At 46.4% G+C, this 17,498-nt stretch overlaps 1 protein-coding gene and 6 non-coding genes across 7 annotated transcripts; 3 read left to right on the top strand and 4 right to left on the bottom strand.

Moving 5' to 3' along the window:
- Positions 1–1,575: 1,575 nt before the first annotated feature.
- Positions 1,576–1,648, top strand: TRNAK-UUU. Its single transcript has one exon. It is a non-coding gene; the product is annotated as a tRNA-Lys (tRNA).
- A 2,270-nt stretch (positions 1,649–3,918) lies between these two features.
- On the top strand, positions 3,919–3,991 carry TRNAF-GAA. Its single transcript has one exon. It is a non-coding gene; the product is annotated as a tRNA-Phe (tRNA).
- Positions 3,992–4,821: 830 nt separating this feature from the next.
- Positions 4,822–4,894, bottom strand: TRNAK-UUU. Its single transcript has one exon. It is a non-coding gene; the product is annotated as a tRNA-Lys (tRNA).
- A 4,950-nt stretch (positions 4,895–9,844) lies between these two features.
- On the bottom strand, positions 9,845–9,927 carry TRNAL-UAA. Its single transcript has one exon. It is a non-coding gene; the product is annotated as a tRNA-Leu (tRNA).
- Positions 9,928–10,294: 367 nt separating this feature from the next.
- TRNAR-UCU lies at positions 10,295–10,381 on the bottom strand. The gene is given in 2 exon segments: positions 10,295–10,330; positions 10,345–10,381. It is a non-coding gene; the product is annotated as a tRNA-Arg (tRNA).
- A 290-nt stretch (positions 10,382–10,671) lies between these two features.
- Positions 10,672–10,744, top strand: TRNAV-UAC. The gene has a single exon. It is a non-coding gene; the product is annotated as a tRNA-Val (tRNA).
- Positions 10,745–16,182: 5,438 nt separating this feature from the next.
- On the bottom strand, positions 16,183–17,113 carry LOC116758192 (olfactory receptor 4D9-like). Its single transcript, XM_032640952.1, is given in 3 exon segments — positions 16,183–16,661; positions 16,664–17,056; positions 17,059–17,113. Coding segments are annotated over 3 exon segments (927 nt in total).
- Between the last annotated feature and the right edge of the window lie 385 nt (positions 17,114–17,498).

Genomic DNA, 17,498 nt, shown 5'->3' with positions numbered 1-17,498 from the left:
GCGGGTGTGCGTCGTCCAATCAGGTGAAGGTTTAAGAACAAAGACTGGGGTTTCCTGATGAAGAAGGAATTCTCCTCAAGACTGTAACACAGAAAGCCTACCTGAGCCTCCAGCTGGCTGCGCTGCTGAAGCTGGACTCAAGATGCAACATCAACTCTTACCTAACTTTCCAGCTTGTTGGCCAACCCAACAGATTCTAGACTTGACGGCCCCCACAATGCCCTGAGCCAATAAAAAAATTTTTTTAAATAAATAAATAAATCTCTATCCACCCAGACAGCATGCTTTAAAGGTAAGAGGGAAGGGTGAGATTTTTATTATTGCTCCCGAGGAAAAAGTGCTCTGAACGAAGGTCAACCACCTCGGGACCATGAAGGTGGGCACCATACTCCTAGGAAATGTTGGGCCTTTGCCCTGAAAGGGCAAACCCTTCCCAGTTTCCAGCCTGAGGAATCCCTTTGGGAAGTATTTGGATACAAGCAAGAAGCTCCGAGAAGAATACAGGTGTGTCTGCCTGCATCACCAAGCTCGCAAGCCTGGCATACCCCTACTCACCTTTCAAGGCAAGGTTCTAATGTCTTTTTTTCCTGCCAGGTTCTGCTCTACCCACCTTCTAGTCATTCCTCGGTGTTACCAAAGTATATATTCCTCTATTAAAGCATTGATTACACGGTCCCAAAGGTCTGCTACCAGCTCTATAGTAGCTCCACAGTGCAGGGGAGGAGACCAGGGATGGTGCGGGTCACCAAGAGCTTCCCCGGTGGGATGGCGGTTAAGCTGAGTCCTCAAAAGTGCTTTGGGCGGACGAGGGGGTAGAAGTGAAAGGGTGGTTGCATTCCAGTTAGAGGGAACCCGTGAGCCAAGGCCCGGAGGATTGAAAAGGTATAGCGGGATCTGTAGTACGACAATAGTGGCGTGTACGCTTGAGAAGTGGAGGGAGGTGGGTTCAGCCATGCCAGAGTGGGGTGAGCGCGCGTGCGCAAAGGCCAGGCCCGTGGGGGCGGGGCTGGCGAGGGTGGCGAGCGGGGCGTGGGCGCGCTTTTAGAGCCCAGGGCGGTGGTGGTTGCCACCACTTCTGGCTGGATCCCGGATCGTCTCTTTCAGCTCATCAGTTTCGTGGGCGCCTAGGATGGGAACAAGGAACTGCGAAGTGGCGCTTCTCGGGAGAAGTAGCAGCTTGGTACCTTTAACACTGAACTGTGGTCTCCGACCCTGTGCGCTTTGGGTTTGGGGCAACGAATCGCGGAGGGGCGGGGACAGTGAGTAAGCGGCTTCTCCTCCCTCCGCAGGGTTTTGCAGAAATCAGGATTCACGTTTGCCAAGGGGTCTCTATATAAAAGAGGACGTGTTCTGTTTTATTTGAGAAATCTGTATTCATCTGCCAGAGAACGACTTAATCACCTTCTTTCCATACTCCCCACTTCGCCTGCCCGGCGCCGTGGGATCTCTGGACTGCAATTGGATTGAATCACACACAAAGGAGGAGCCCGGAAACTCACCCGGTATCCCGCCCATTAGCTGCAGCGCAAACGATTACATGCCTTTCACTCACCGCAGTGCAAAGCTTCGCCGTGAGCCCGGATAGCTCAGTCGGTAGAGCATCAGACTTTTAATCTGAGGGTCCAGGGTTCAAGTCCCTGTTCGGGCGGAGTTTCCTTTTTTTAACAGGTATTTTAAAAGTGAGAACTAGCTTTAGGGGCCTCTGATTTTTAGCCAGTTGCCTTTGGAAAAGGGAGTAAAATGTGGAGCGTGTACCCTGCGTTTCCAACCACTTCCCGGGGGTAAAAGGCAGGCAGACACCACGGGCCTTTGTGCAAAGGCCTCCAGGAGATTCGCAGTGCATCGCTGTAGGGTCTAAATAAGCTGGCTTACTCGGCAGCCGCCGACTGGGCTGCTTGGTCTCAACTACTGCTGCAATTAAAGAAAGGGGGACGAAGCCTTCAGGAAGTCGCTGGGGCTCCCGCAGTCGCCGCCTCCCTTCGCTCTCCGTGAGCGAGCCCTGCAGACCCTCTCTCTCGGGTTCCCTCCCTCTGGGTGCCTGAGGATTGTGGGACGGATCCCGCACCCTTCCACTCCACCTTGCTACCCTTCTAGAGAATATTTTTTGCGCTCTGAAAAGGAAGAGGTGCCATCTAGAAACTGAAGCACCAGGCAGGGCAGCTCCCCCTCTCTACCGAGGTCCAGTCTCTCCGCTAACCCCAAAAGTGTGACCCTGAATCCAGGGAGAAGTTGAGGTTGAGATGGCAGCTTCTGCTGGTGGGAGAAGGAGGGTGCCTGCTGGGAGAGCGTGCGTGCGTTTGAGGGGCTGGAATGCGAAGTGTCCTGGAGTTCGAAAAACAAAAATGTTAGCTCCCGCTGACTACAAATTAATAAGGACAGCATTTGGCTCCTGAGAAGTTTTGAGGAAGTCGGGTTGTGGACGCAAGAGCTCAGGCATGGATTCACCAAGACTAAACTAATCTTCCCTGTGAGGTGAAGGGACCAGGTACATCCTTGCCTACCTGGAGACTGAGCCTTCCTTGCTTCTGCCAGGCAACAGAAGAAAGTCGATCTTGAACTCATTAACAGGATGGGGATGTGGGCTGATTGAGTCAGCTGCCCTCTTAGGTGATGGACTATGGTACCTAACGTACCCAAAGGACGCTGATCGGTGGGGCAGGGCGAAGGTGGACATAGACCTCAAGTGGGAGGCAGGGCCTTCACCCCTTCACCCTCCAAGCTGAATGCCTTACCCTGTGCCTACACAGACCCACAATTTTCTTCTCTCCAAAGCACAGCTTCCTCATCAGGAGCAAGGGAATAATAGTAACAGCATCCCTCTCATAAACCTGTGCTGATTAAATGAGGTAACAATGCATACAACGGTGCTTAGTAGGGTCTTTGCCCCAAAGCGAGCATGCAGTACATTGCAGCTATTACTATTAAAGAGCTTTCAGTCTAGGGAGGGAACAAAAGACACACTGAAACAGGTAAGAAACCATTTCAAAGAAATATGTTCCCAATATGTGAAGATCATGAACCCGTATTCATGTGACTTGTGTTGGTTGGTATGTGCTCAGGCGACAGCAATGGTCACCGACCCAAGGAAGAGTGGGATTCTTTCTGGAAGGAAGTGAATCATGGCACTCAGGTGGCGTTCCAGGGGAACAAAGTAAGGGAGCTGAGGCAAACACTCGGATTTTGCCTCTTCTTCCTGAGGAAGTCCCCTGGAAAGTGAGCAAGTCCATTTCTGGCAACCTTGAAAAGTGGAGTCTCTTTGCTCCGATCATTTCCTGACTGAACAAGAACACACCAGGTGGGGGAAAGGAGAGGACAAGAGGAGGAGAGCACTGAGACCTCCTGGCTCTTTCCTCCGTCCTGTCCTCAAGTTCACTCCCTCTCCCTTTCACCAGGGGGTGAAAAGTGAGAAAAAAGCAAAACAAAACAAAACACCAAAAATTAAAAGGAAAAGACAAATCAAAGTCTCTCTCTACCAAGACCTTTCGAGCTTTGGAGCTGAATAGCTCTGCTTCGGTTCTGGATGATTTGAGGGCAAATTAGTTATTTCATTTAAAAATTATCATATTATATCAACCTTAAGGCAGGGTTGGGGGGGTGGGGACTGAACTGACACCACGTAGAGGACGTGCTGGGCACACAGTAGGCACTTAGTAGGCGGCTGTCTTTCCTCTTATTAGGGTCCTGGGGAGACGTAAAAAAAAGCCTTAGGAAGACAAGAATATGTAGCCTGGGACAATTTCCCCACATTGACAGAAATTCTTTTTCTCACTCACTGCCCTCGAAATCTCAGAGATAAAATAAGATGCAATTTGGAAGGTGAAATTGGGAATTGGAAAGGTAGAGATGAAAGAAAAATCTTAGTTTAAAAAAAATTTTTTTTTTAATTTCCTTAACAGGGTCGAGAGATTCAGCACCCTCGCCGAAATAGCTCAGTTGGGAGAGCGTTAGACTGAAGATCTAAAGGTCCCTGGTTCGATCCCGGGTTTCGGCAGAGCTTTTGCTGACGCATCATTGGACGGGACTGGAGTCTGGAGTACCTTCCTTTCCTTACAGTGTCTCCCATGAAGGCTCACCTCCCTCCCCGATCCCACACACTGCGAGGATCCTAAGAGCTTAAACCTCGTAAAGATATCACAAGTCATGGAATGACCTGGACCCAGTCCACTTAGACTGTGTCGGATGTTTCATAGTGTGATGGCCACCACTTCCGGTCTGCACGTAGAAGGTCTTGAGTTTGATGCCAAGTATAGTTACGCTGGGCTTGCAAGCGTTTCTCATTGACGACAGACATGAAGACTTCAAAAACGTTTGTCTATACACGCAAGTCAGGGTCCTATCAGCGTGTTAGAAATTTGGTGAAGAATGGTTCTCGGCTGAAGATGTGATTTATAAGCACGTGTGTTGACCTGAAATATTTCTTGGAATCCCAGTCTTCTCACCGCGCTTTTAATAAACAGTGTGTGAACTATTATCACTTAGTGCCAAAATTTGCACATTTACTGCCAGGAGCATTACCATCCGTGACTCTGACGATGTTTATTGATGTTTCTATATAAAATAATACATGTTAATTTTAAGGAAAAAATATCTGAAGACAAAGTATCTATCATACAAGGTTGGAAGAGAAAAGACTGAGGTTGGAAGAGAAAGTTATCAGTTGCTTTCCTCACTTTTCACTTTTTCTGCAAAATCCACCTTTGGTCTGGCCTGGGTTGTAAACTCCAGGAGGGCTGAATCAAGTGTGTTCTGCGTAACCTCACACCTGCTCAGCGAGAGTGGTGTGGACACACGCTCAAATTTGTTTTAGGAGTTTAAAATAACCGCCCGAACAGGGACTTGAACCCTGGACCCTCAGATTAAAAGTCTGATGCTCTACCGACTGAGCTACCCGGGCTCAGGAAGGCATCGCGGCTCCTAGTCTATCCACAGAAAATAGACCACGTGCCCCTATTCTTTTCCTATTCGATTAAAATCCTGAGTCTTTTTGTTGATTACGTGAGTGGTGAAACTGCAAAATCCAGGTCGGGAAGGCGTTTGGCGAAGGAATCTTTTCTGATCCCATTACAGAAAGACTATAAAGAAAATAGACCGTGCTTCCACGCCAGCAGCGCCCCCGCCCCTCGCGTCCTGAAGGGAACATCCCAGGAGGAATTCTCCAGATTTAGGACGTCTGGATTTCTAAATCCAATCTTGGTCTGTGAAGAGTCCCGGAGGGTCTTGCGGGTGGAATCTTATGAGTAATTGATTAGGTCTCCAATCTTTATTAGTCAGAACACATCCAGGACCAAGACCCGGTCCTGGTCCTCAGTGGGGCGGGAAGGCACGCAAAACAGAAGTCAAGCGCTTTGATGGTGGGAAGCAGGTCAACGCCAGAAGTAAGCGTCCTGCCAAGTATTCAAGCAGGAGGTGATGCCCAGATGAGCTACCAATGGTGACTGGGGCCCTGAAGGCTCGGGAAGAGAATTTTGAGCAGAGGGAACAACAAAAGGAAAAGGACCTTCGCCAGGGAATCTGAACATTTTCCTTGAAGCTCCCATTGAAAGGTTTGGATCCGGCTGGAGTTTATATTTTTAGGAAGTCCCATTACCCTGGCAGCTGTGTCCTGAATATAACTAATGTGGACACACAAAAAACAAAAAGTTTCCTGCCATTTCAGTAAACAACCCATGTTGCCTACCATTCCACTAAACAACGAATGTTGCAGCCATCAAGCCACCAGCCACTGCACCTTCCCTGTTGGTGCGCCCAGAGGGGAATTCAGGATGCAGAAAAACAGGATACTGGCCCTAGAGAGTTAAGATGCATGTCAAAGGAATAATTTCAATGAACCCAGACCCTTGCGTCTTCCCAAACTTAGAAAAGCACTAAAATAATTAACTTGAGATGTCTGTTTTGTGTGTGTGTGTGTGTGTGTGTGTGTGTGTGTGTGTGTGTGTGTTTGGCAGTAATCATTTGATGTTCAACTACATGGTTTTTTTTCCCAGCAAAAAATCCTATATATCCTGGCCCCTCCCTTACCTTCCTGGAACAGTTCCTCAGAGCTGAGAGGCCGATTCCCTGGCTAGTCTTCAGTAAGGTCCCTGAATAAAACGAAACTCTCAAGTTTTAGGTTGTGTATTTTTTCAGTTGTCACTAATAGGCGCATTTTTTCATTACTCCTGTTTCTTCATTGCCATGTTATTCATTGAGGCTCTGGATAAGATCCCTTGAAGGGGAAGGGAAAGGAATCCTATGGGGTAGAGCCTCATAGCCATTTTAGCTGCCCTCGGATTTCAGAGACACTCTGAACTCTGTTGGGGAAGGATGACGTCTGCAGTCTTTTATGGAGAAATATATCCGTGTAACCGAGCAGGACCCTAGGGGGCCTTCCTGAAACAGAGACCCCGAACTCCACCTAGTGTGCTCCACCTGTCTCTTGTTTGTAGAAAAGCTTTAGTCTACCAGGCCTCCCAAGAGTCAGAAAAAGCTAGCTCAAGAGGTAAGGATTGGAAGAATGTGAACCTATAGTAACAAAAGCTAGCAGTTGGGCGAGGAGAACTGGTAACAATGTAAACAGATCAGCCATATAGGAGTCACAGAATCTTTAGTTCTTCCCTGAAGGACATAGACAACAGTGTCTGATGCACATTCCTGAGTTGTTTTGCAGATACTAAAACCACCACCAGAGGGAAAAAGCTAACTGCATGATGACCAGACCGTAGCCTCGACACAAGCTGCTCCATCTTGGGCAGTACTGAATCTATGACATGCATACTTCCAGAAATTCGCCTCAAGGAAGTGGAACCAAACAGACCCTGGAGTTGAAGATTAACTGTGCTTAAAACGTGGTGATTCCGACCAGACCACCGCATGGATCATTTTGAGATGATTATCGGAGCCGTCTGTGCTGTTCTGCACATAGCCCGCACACCCCTGAAACTTCCTGGTTTTTCCCTATAAAACCCTTTTCCCTCTAACTGGCAACTTGGAGATGGTTTTGGGGACACTAGTTTGCTATCTTCCCAGATTGCCGGCTTCCTGAATAAAGCACCAACCCTTGTGTCTCTTGAACACTGACTTTTGAGTGAGATCAGCTGAAACTGAGCTCGGTTCCGGCTCCGGTTGGTAACCTCAGGAACTATGAACAAAGTTTAAAAAGTAATCCACTAGGGAAAGATAGTCACGTTATGTTAAACAAAAATGACAGAAGGTGCTAAATAAACCATACGTATGATATAATATTTGTGGAAAAATCAAACGATGTGTATATGAATATATATCCTTTAATTATATATATAATTGTATATTTGTTGCTTGCATATACATAAGAGATTTTTTTTGTGTGTGTGTGGTACGCGGGCCTCTCACTGTTGTGGCCTCTCCCGTTGCGGAGCACAGGCTCCGGACGCGCAGGCTCAGCGGCCATGGCCCACGGGCCCAGCCGCTCCGCGGCACGCGGGATCTTCGCGGACCGGGGCACGAACCTGCGTCCCCTGCATCGGCAGGACTCCCAACCACTGCGCCACCAGGGAAGCCCCATAAGAGATGTTTAAGGGTAGAAAACAATCTGATAAAAATGACCACCTTTTGAGGAACGGCAATGAAGTGTGTGAGAAGAGTCTCTCACTGTTTCCTTTACGTACATCTGTATTATTGCATTAAAAAAGCATGTATTGTTTTCAATAATAAAATAAATGAAGAAGAAAAAAATTGTCAGTTAGATTATTCCATCCTTCTGAGATCACGTAGGCAGCCCTTTAGATCAAAGCATCCCTGATCCTGTGTTTTCTACAGATCCCAGCAAAGGAAGGTGAAAAGCAAATTTCCTTCCCAGTAGAGGCTCCCTCCATGCTTCAGGGTTTTGGAGGGGAGTATCTGGTGTTGGGGAGGAAGGACTTTTTCCCTCTATCCTTCTTAGTTCTGGCTGGTCTAAGAATTAAATTGACAAGACAGATTAACAGAAGAAAATTAAACAAAAGTTTAATAATATGTGTACATGGAAGGGACCCAGGAAAATTAAGTAACTTGCCGAAATGTCTGAAAACCTCACCTTAAATATTATCTTCAGCTAAAGCCAAAAGAGGATGTTGGGGATAGTGATTTGGAACCTCAAAGGGGAAGAAGGAATTGGCATGAATATGGAAAAGCAAATGTTTGGTAAACACGGTTTGCTGGGCCGTGCAGAGACCATGGGACACAGAGAGGAATGTTAACACTTTTAGACTTTTCTAGGTTTCTCCCTGCCTACCCACCTGGTTCGTGCTATAGTAATCTATGGTGATAACTCCTTTCCTGGAACAGATCCTTCATCTACATTCTTTAGGCAGTTAGGGAGAAGGTCCAAAGTCAAACTTTCTTCCTGAGTCTTTTGGGCCTTGATTGTTTTCAGCTCTAAACAATCCGCATGCCAGAGAGACATTTTGGGGTGGTAAATTTTGCTCCCCTACACTGGTATTGAAAAATCACCAGTGAATTAGGTGCGCTTTTCACAAATAAAGATGTAGATCCCTAAGAATCATATGACGTGGCTGGATTTAGCCAAGAAAAGTAAAAAGAGCCTCCCCCCCGGAAAAAAAAAAAAAATTGCCTGTAAGATGAAGCCAATCCTCTGGGGGAGTTAGTGAGCCTTTGGTCGAACCTCAGCTTCCTACAACAGTTCTGTACTCAGCTTTGAATGTAACGCAGGAGAGCGTGAAGATTTGTTTCCTGTTCCCCTAAGGCAGACTAGATTGACAGGCATTGAACCCTGAGAACAAAAGTCTCAAACTGTGTATAATCAAGTGTTAATGGTGTGGAACCGGGCTGCTTAGCGTAGAGACAGTTAACTGGAGCTGTGTGTAATTTCATTTAACAAACTATCCTGTCTTTTTTTCCTACGCACCACCCCTCCATCCCTCCGTCCGCCATCTTGAAATGCCCCCTCTTCCCACTTTCTAAGTTCTTTGGTTTGGGAAGTTCCCTCTGATCCTTAAAGACAGGGATCAGAACTTGCCGCAGACAGGGATCAGAACTTGCCGCAGAGATCTCTGCTTGATCCTCTCCAGAGGGGGTTGGGTCCAAGGACTCTGAGACTTTCCGTATTGCTGCTCCCACCACAACCTTCCTTCAACACCTGTGTAATGGTCTGTCTTTCCTCCTAGAATGTCTCTGCTGTGAGGACAGGACTTCTCTGTGCATCTCCACTGTTATCCAAGCAAGCTCTCAAAAACTGCTGAATGAATGAGGGCCAGGGGTCAGGGAAGGCTTTTCGTGGAGGAGGAGGGGGTAGAACTGGTCCTTGGAAGTTTTTGTTTGGTAGAGAGGGGGGAGAACATTCCTGTCAAGGTGAATGATTTCCATAATCAAATGGAATAAGTTTGTCCTGAAAAAGTTCTATGCCACTCTATCGTGCCACCCCACTTAAGTCTTTGTAAAAGCTTATCGCCATCTGAAATCCTCCTGTTTATGAACCACCTCTTCCCTCTGTCCCTCTGTCCTGTAAGTGCTTCTGGACAAAAACCTTGTCGGTTAAGGACCTTCTATTTTTTTTTTTTCTTTTCTTAATGTGATTTTCTGTTTGGTTTACTTTCTTTTCTTTCAAATCTTTGCATTCCCACAACCTCAGCGTTTAGAACGGTATTTGGCACATAGCATGATCTTAGATAATCTCTATTTCAAAAAGGAACGTTTTTACTGCGCAATGTACCCCTCGCCCCCTCCCCTACAAAGTAGTATAGTTTCACGCAGACGTTTATTTTTCACTTTCCAAACCGTCGGTTCTGAAGCTATTGCTACACTTTCTACGTCTGCTATAATCTTTCAGATTAAGTCCTCAGGAATTCGGAAAAAATGACACATGTCATGTTCAGAAAACCAGACTCTCTTGTACCAGAAGTGGGGTTCGAACCCACGAGGATATAAATCCATTGGATCTTAAGTCCAACGCCTTAACCACTCGGCCATTCTGGTATCCGCCGAAATCATCCTTAATTTTACATAACCTGACTAATACTGAGCTACGAAAAGTTGCACAATTTAAAAATTTTATGCCTTAAAAAAAAAAAAATTTATGCCTTATGTAAAAGAACAATACGGGGATTGGGGGGAATGGGAAACTCGGTAACTTTCATCACATCCTGTGATTCCCTTATGTCCAGTCACCAGAAACTGGAGCCACACGAAAGCGATGAAGACTCAAGTAGCAGGATTCCTAACACATTCACGTCTGAGGACACCACAGGGTACTGGAATGGGCTCCTTTTCAAAGTGGGCGAGTCTCCTCGGAAATCGTAGGTAATGTGTCTTCCTCCTAGAGCTTTCCTTATTAAAATAAAAGCGACTCTGGTGGGACTCGAACCCACAACCTTTGAATGCCTCCATCTAATCTAGAAGTCCAATGCGCTATCCATTGCGCCACAGAGCCCGACGAGTCAAAAATACTCCGCGTTGCTTACATCAAGGCAGGAGCGGCGTCTGTCTGGGGGACGGTCGCCGGCACGTCGGGTCACGCTTTCTTTCTCGGACAAACTGGGAAGCCCGCGTCGCCAAGGAGAAACGTGGATGGGCATTGCGCTTGAAAGTCTGAAATGTTTGAAAGTTTCTTCTCGCGAGCGATCGCCAGGCATCAACTCTCAACTTCATTACACATCGGGAGGAAAGTCTTTGTGTGAATAAAATGTCTTTATTGTATCCTGGCGCCAACATGCAGCGGGAGGTTCCATAGTGTAGCGGTTATCACGTCTGCTTTACACGCAGAAGGTCCTGGGTTCGAGCCCCAGTGGAACCACAGCATGGATTTAACCTTTTTCAGGGATATTTTAACGTTTCTTTTTGCCAGTCGGAACTTCAGTTTTACTCCAGGAAGTGGGAGACGCTGCCGTTTCCAACCGGGCTCCGCGCTGCGCCCCGAAGCGCAGGCTAGGCTCCAGAGGTGCCCGCGCTCATCGGCCACCAAGGCTGCCCCCTCGTGGCGCCACTAGGGAGGTGCAAGCGGCCCCGCCCTGCTCAAGTCATCGCGCGTCTCTGCGCCTGCGCGCTCCCGACTACCCCGCGCAGTTCCGCCTCCAGGTGCCTGGGTAGGAGTCCGGATCCCGCTCCTTCTAAACCCTGCTTTGCCATCTTTCAGTGTTGCTGCCACCACTCAGTTAGGGGTTATCCCGAAGGTCACCTCTCTCCTTTGTTGATTACTTCCAAGTCCACTGACCTCGTACTTCTATTTAAATTAAAAAACTTTTTGAAAAATTATATGCTCATGGTGGAGAATTCAAACAGCCCCACGTGTTTTACGGTGCTGTTTCCCTCTGGCAAAGAATTTCCCTTTGACTAAACTCTAGCTGGGCTCCTCTGAGCCCTCCTCTCAACTAGGCGGCCTATAAGACTTGAAAAAACAGCACTACTATAGTTTTTAGCAGCTCAAGGCTGCATCCCTAAAGTGACTCTAGTTTCAGTGAAAGTGTCAGCCTGAGAAAACTGAATGCTGCCGCCGCCCCAGCCCCATTTACTGTTTGTTCCAGCCAACAGCTGAATCTGGGGGCCCGGATCAGCAGTATAATTGTACTTTTTCTTTATAAATCACTTATGATTAGTGTACAAAGGTAGCGTTGCCAGAGGTACTGCTCCACCCCAACAATATTCTAGAAATCCTTCTATTTCCTTCTTAAGCCTTCACTCATCTTTTCACTTCCGGTGTTTGGATATATCCTAATTCTTTAGTCTGTGCTTTTTGATGAGCGACTAAATTGTATTCAGTCTTACAGACGATACCGTAGTGGAATTCCTTGGTCATTGGTTTTGGGGTGGATCACTATGTAGAACAATAATAGCGGAAATCTTGAATAGTCATTATTATCTAACCCATTTTACAAAGGACTAAGAGGAAGCACAGAGAAGTTACGTAATGGCCCAAGGTCACACACTGGCCCTAGACAATTAAGGTGCAGATCAAAGGAACGATTTCAGTAAGCCCAGACTCTTGCATTTTCTCATACATAGAAAGGTGCTAAATTCATTAATTGAGATGTCTATTTCTTTAATCACCAGTACTCTTTTGATGTTTGACTATGTTTTTTTGTTTTTGTTTTGTTTTTTTGCAAAAACTCCAATATATCATGGCTCTCTCTTACCTCTTCAGAACAGTCCCTCAGAGCTATCTGAGAGGCTGTATCTCAGGCTTAAGTCCTCTGAATAAAACATAATTCTCCACTTTTAGGTTGTGTTTTTTTCTTTTCTTTTTTTTCATTCGACGTAGGTTTTGAGGCTTCGTCTTTGGAAATAAAAATCTCAGTTAAATTCTTAAACGTCTGCCAAAGGGAGAATCATGGAAAAGGAATAGGTCCCTCTAGTGGTGAGAAGACATTATGAAACATTTTGCTCTGTAGACACTGCTCCTAAATTTAAGAGGTTCTTTGAAATACAGCTTCCCAACATCTCCCAAGGTGGGAGATGTTGAACATTTAGCCAAAACGCAAATACCCTGTGTTAGAATCCATATGTTAAAAGATTGTTGTCAAGCAACGCGTTCTCATTACATGGAAGGAGAAGGAACACATTTTCATGGGAAATAGATTTTAATGTATACTGCTTCTCTCCAAAGTACTCTGGTCTTTTAGGAACCCAGTAATCAATTAATTGTCTCTTAAAAGTAAGTGTGTGTGTGTTTGTGTGTGTATGTGTGTGTATCCTGGGATAGTCTCAAAGTAAAAAGTGTGTATACATGTGTGTGTGTATTTTTTTTTTTCCTGGAACTAGTCTCTTATGAATCCTCAATTCACTATTTGCCTCTAGAAAGTAAAGATTAAGTACTAAAAGAGGTATGTGAGGGCTTACCTGGTGGCGCAGTGGTTGAGAGTCCGCCTGACGCTGGAGGGGATACAGGTTCGTGCCCCGGTCAGGGAAGAATCCACATGCCCTGGAGCGGCTGGGCAGCGGAGCCTGTGCTCCGCAACGGGAGAGGCCACAACAGTGAGATACCCGCGTACCGCTAAAAAAAAAAAAAAAGAAGAAGAAAAACCGTATGTGGAAGGGAAGTTTTTTGGTTTTGTTTTTTGGTAATAAAAAATGATTCACAAGGAAGAAAGTAGCTGCTACTGTTGATAAAGGAACATACTAGTTATGGTAGAATATGATTCTGTATTCTTTGGTTCCAAGGGAAGCTTGAATTGTTTCTGACGTTTTTGTTACATGGGTAATTAGGTACAAAATTCAAGGCTGAAGTCAAAAGTGTGGTGAATGGTTTTAATTCTAGGTAGGAAGTAACAACCACCCCAAAGAAGCAAATGTAGATTTTAAAAAGATCTTCCAACTTTAGTAAAGCATCCATGAGTCCAGGATCAGACACGAGCAAATGTGAATTTCGTCAATAGCATCTGTCTTGTGTTGCCCCTGCCACCTTGCTGAAGTGTTCCACCCTTCTGTACCTGGGTCTCTGGGCTACCTTTACACCCCGGACTTGGACTTACCTCCCTCACATGCACCCACTGCAGCTTTCCTGTCCTACATCTCTTCCACTCTGGGATGACACCTGGTGCCTTTGGCTGCGCCAGTAGACCACCTCAAATTAATCCCTAGTGAGATAATACTGAGAATGGTTTTAGAGATTTGACTTCCAGTGGACCTTGAGCCTCATTATGTGCTCATTGTAATATATTAGCATCTAAATGACATGCCCACAGGCACCGTGACAGTTCTGAGGCCAACCAGGAAAGGCCAAAAAGTGGGCGGTGGCCCAATTCCTGGAAGTCCCCGCCCCTTCCCCAAAACAGTTAGAAAAACCCTCCCACTCATTAGCCTTTGAAATTACCCAGCCAAGGAACTGCCTGGTGGTCCAGTGATTAGGATTCCATGCTTCTACTGCAGGGGGCATGGGTTTGATCCCTGGTCAGGGAACTAAGATCCTGCATGCCAAGGCCAAAAGAAAAAAAAAAGAAGAAAACGTTACCCAGCCCATAAAAACTAGCGACCCCATATTTGGGTCCTCTCGCCTTCTGAGATGGCCCACACTCTGTCTGTGGAGTGTATATTTCTCTAAGTAAATCCACTTCTTACCTATCACTTTGCCTCTCACTGAATTCTTTCTGCGCTGAGACACAAAGAACCTGAACTTCCGCAGGTCCTGAAGCCAGGTGTGTGATCTCAATTAAAAGATAGTGGGTTCGCGTCTGGAGCCTGTGCTCCGCAACGGGAGAGGCCACAGCAGTGGGAAGCCCGCGTACCGCAAAAAAAAAAAAAAAAAAAAAAAAAAAAGATAGTGGGTTCAAGACCCAATCTGAGTTTTGGCAGGGTTCAAGTGCTGGCGTGAGTTGTGTGCTTTCAGTGGCGTTGTATCTAGCTTGAACCCCATGAACTGTGTCTAATTTATGAAATATCCCGCGAACAGGAATTTCAGGGCAACACCAAGGCAGCAGCAGTAGGCAGTGATAGAGCTGGTTGGGAGGGGCTGGATTTTGGAGCAAGTTCCCCTTGTTTGTGTTTCCCTCCTGAATCCCTCTGTGCAAATGGCTCTTTACTTCCCTTAACATCTGTCCATCAGACATGGCTGGGAGATTAGACTGGGATATAACGGGCCAATCAGTACTTCCAGTCCAAATTTTAGTTGACTACAGTTTTCATCTATTTACTCGACAAAAATAATAGGTTGCCAGGAGACCCACTGGAATTTATTTATTTATCGTTTCTATTCTCTTAATGCGGAGGCTCTAAAGAAAATGCTAGAAAGAGGAACGAGGAAGAATTTAGAATGGGCTGATTTGTAATATTCTAGACAATCAGTCCCTGAATAATGGAAAGTCAGTTTGTTCTTAAGCCTTTGCTTCTTGTGAACCTGTGACTCAGGCATATTCTAGCGAAGCAGACAGGATAGGGTTCCTTTCTCCCTTGAGGGCTGGCCCAGAATAAATGGCAGGAAAATGATGTTGAAATTCTTAAAGGTACAGAAGCCTTATCATATATACTCCTCGGTCAGGTAATGACAACAAAATGTCTTTCATGACATTACAATAGAGGATAAATTTTTATAGACGAGCTTGATGCCCTCAAATCCTGCCTGAGGCAACAGGAGTAGTCAGACGTGCATTTAGCTGATGGTCAGAGATCTCAGATCTAGCCTTGCCTGAGCCATTTATTAGCTATGAAAACTTTGAAAACATATGAAAGTTATCTCAGCTTCTGTAAGGGAAACCCAAAGGTTTCCTTAGAAAAACAGAACTCATATCCTCCACGGTGGGCAATGGAAAACTTCCACAAAGGGAGGGGTGGCTGGATTTTATAGCCTGGACTCCTGGTCCCTGGAGATCGTTTTACTAATTACTGCTCGGGCTGCACACATGGTACAGCCACAACTCAAGAACTGAGAGGTAATCTTCTCTCAGACTTCATTTCCTCACCTGTAAAGTGAGGTGTTTGAGTGATATAAGCTTTAGAGTCCCTTTCAGAGCTGACAAGTTACGGATCTGAGACTCTACGTTGCTGACAACCACGCCATGAGACGATTATTTCAGACCATCCTTATGAGAGGATTCTGCTGTAGGGCAAAGGGAAGACTCTGGTCTCACGATGGTCTGTTGATCGGGGTCTTCTATTGTGTTGTGAGAAAATACTTTGCAATTCTGACTCTTCCAATCTGGACTTCATGGATCTATTTCTTTTTTTTTAAATAAATTTATTTATTTTTGGCTGCATTGGGCCTTCGTTGGTGTGCATGGGCTTTCTCTAGTTATGGAGAGTGTGGTCTCCTCTTCGTTGTGGTGCGCGGGCTTCTCGTTGCGGTGGCTTCTCTTGTTGCGGAGCACGGGCTCTAGGCGTATGGGCTTCAGTAGTTGTGGCCCGTGGTGGGCTTAGTTGCTCTGGGGCATGTGGGATCTTCCCGGACCAGGGTTCAAACCTGTGTCCCCTGCATTGGCAGGTGGATTCTATTTTTTTCTTTCTTTTTTTTTTAAAATAGTGATCTTGGGGTTTTCTTATTTATCTATCTGTGCGAGGGCTTTCTCTAGTTGTGGCAAGCAGGGGCCACTCTTCATCACGGCGTGCGTGCTTCTCACTATCGCGGCCTCTCTTCTTGTGGAGCGCAGGCTCCAGACGCACAGACTCAGCCCCGCGGCATGTGGGATCTTCCCAGACCAGGGCTCGAACCCGTGTCCCCTGCATTAGCAGGCAGATTCTCAACGACTGTGCCACCAGGGAAGCCCGGCAGAGGGAATCGTTAACCACTAGGGAAGTCCCCTATGGCATCTATTTCTTCTCGTAAGGCCCAAATCTCCTCTTCAGTCTTTTCATGGCTGACTTCATCTCCTGGTTCCTCAGGGTATAGATCATGGGGTTCAGGACAGGAATGATGACAGTGAAGGTAATGGAGACAGCTCTGTCCATGGGGAGGGCAATGAAGGGCCGGGCGTAGACGTAGATGCAGGGCACAAAGTGCAAGGTCACGGTGATGTGCGCTGTGCAAGTGGAGATGGCTTTTCTCCTGCCCTCCCCAGTGTGAGACCTCAGCATTGTCAAGATGACCGTGTAGGACACAAGGAGGAAGATGAACCACAGGGTAGAGATCAAGCCATTATTGGAAATCATTAAGACCTCAAGGGCAAAGGTGTCGGTGCAGGCGAGTTTGAGGACCTGGGGAACATCGCAGTAGAAACCATCCACAACATTAGGTCCACAGAAGGGGAGTGGGAGTAAGAGGGAAATCTGCACGATGGAGTGGACGAAGCTCCCACCCAGGAGGCCACAATGAGGGCAGTGCATTGCCCCCTACTCATAATAGTCACATAACGCAGGGGCTTGGAGATGGCCATGTAGCGGTCAAAGGCCATCACAGAGAGAGAGAAAACATCTGCCCCACCGAGGAGGTGGAAGAAAAACATCTGTGTAGTGCAACCATTGAAGGAGATGGTCTTTCTCGTTGTAAGAAGGTCTACTAGGACCTTCGGAACAGTGATGGAGGAGAAGCAGATGTCCAAGACAGAGAGATCGCAGAGCAGGAAGTACATGGGGGTGTGAAGGCGAGACTCACAGGTCACGGTGACAATGACGAGGAGGTTTCCCATCACGGTAGCTGTGTACACCAAGGATAACAGAAGAAATAAGACCAGGCTCAGCTCTTGGGCTGGGTCAGTCCTTGAAAAACAAATTCTTTCACCCTGGTGTAATTTCCCTGCTCCATCGGGTCATGTATCTTCTTCAATTACCTGGAGAGAAAACAGAAAATAGAATATAGAAAATGTATCATTAAAAACAAAAGGAGTGGGAGTTATATGACCAGGCTGCCTTGGGGGTTATTTTTATGATTATTTTTCTTTTGGGCAGGGATGCCTACAATTCTATCTCTAGTAGATGGCATTTTCTGAGTTCTCTCAGAGCAAACCAGAGAGTGGGTTTCCAACGGGTGTAATTAATTGAAGCTCCTAAATCAGTACGTTATTAAATTCTTATTAAAAATTTTACAGGCTCATCATTTTATAGATTCTATATGCCTCTTAAAAAGTCACTGAATGCTCTGAGAAGTGAAGAGACTAGTTTTGCTTTTGTTTGCATGCACACTCATGTAT

Source organism: Phocoena sinus, chromosome 8, assembly GCF_008692025.1.
Source record: "Phocoena sinus isolate mPhoSin1 chromosome 8, mPhoSin1.pri, whole genome shotgun sequence".
NCBI lineage: Eukaryota > Metazoa > Chordata > Mammalia > Artiodactyla > Phocoenidae > Phocoena > Phocoena sinus.
Note: the sequence above shows the minus strand (reverse complement) of the source record. Positions and strands in the feature narration are given on the sequence as shown.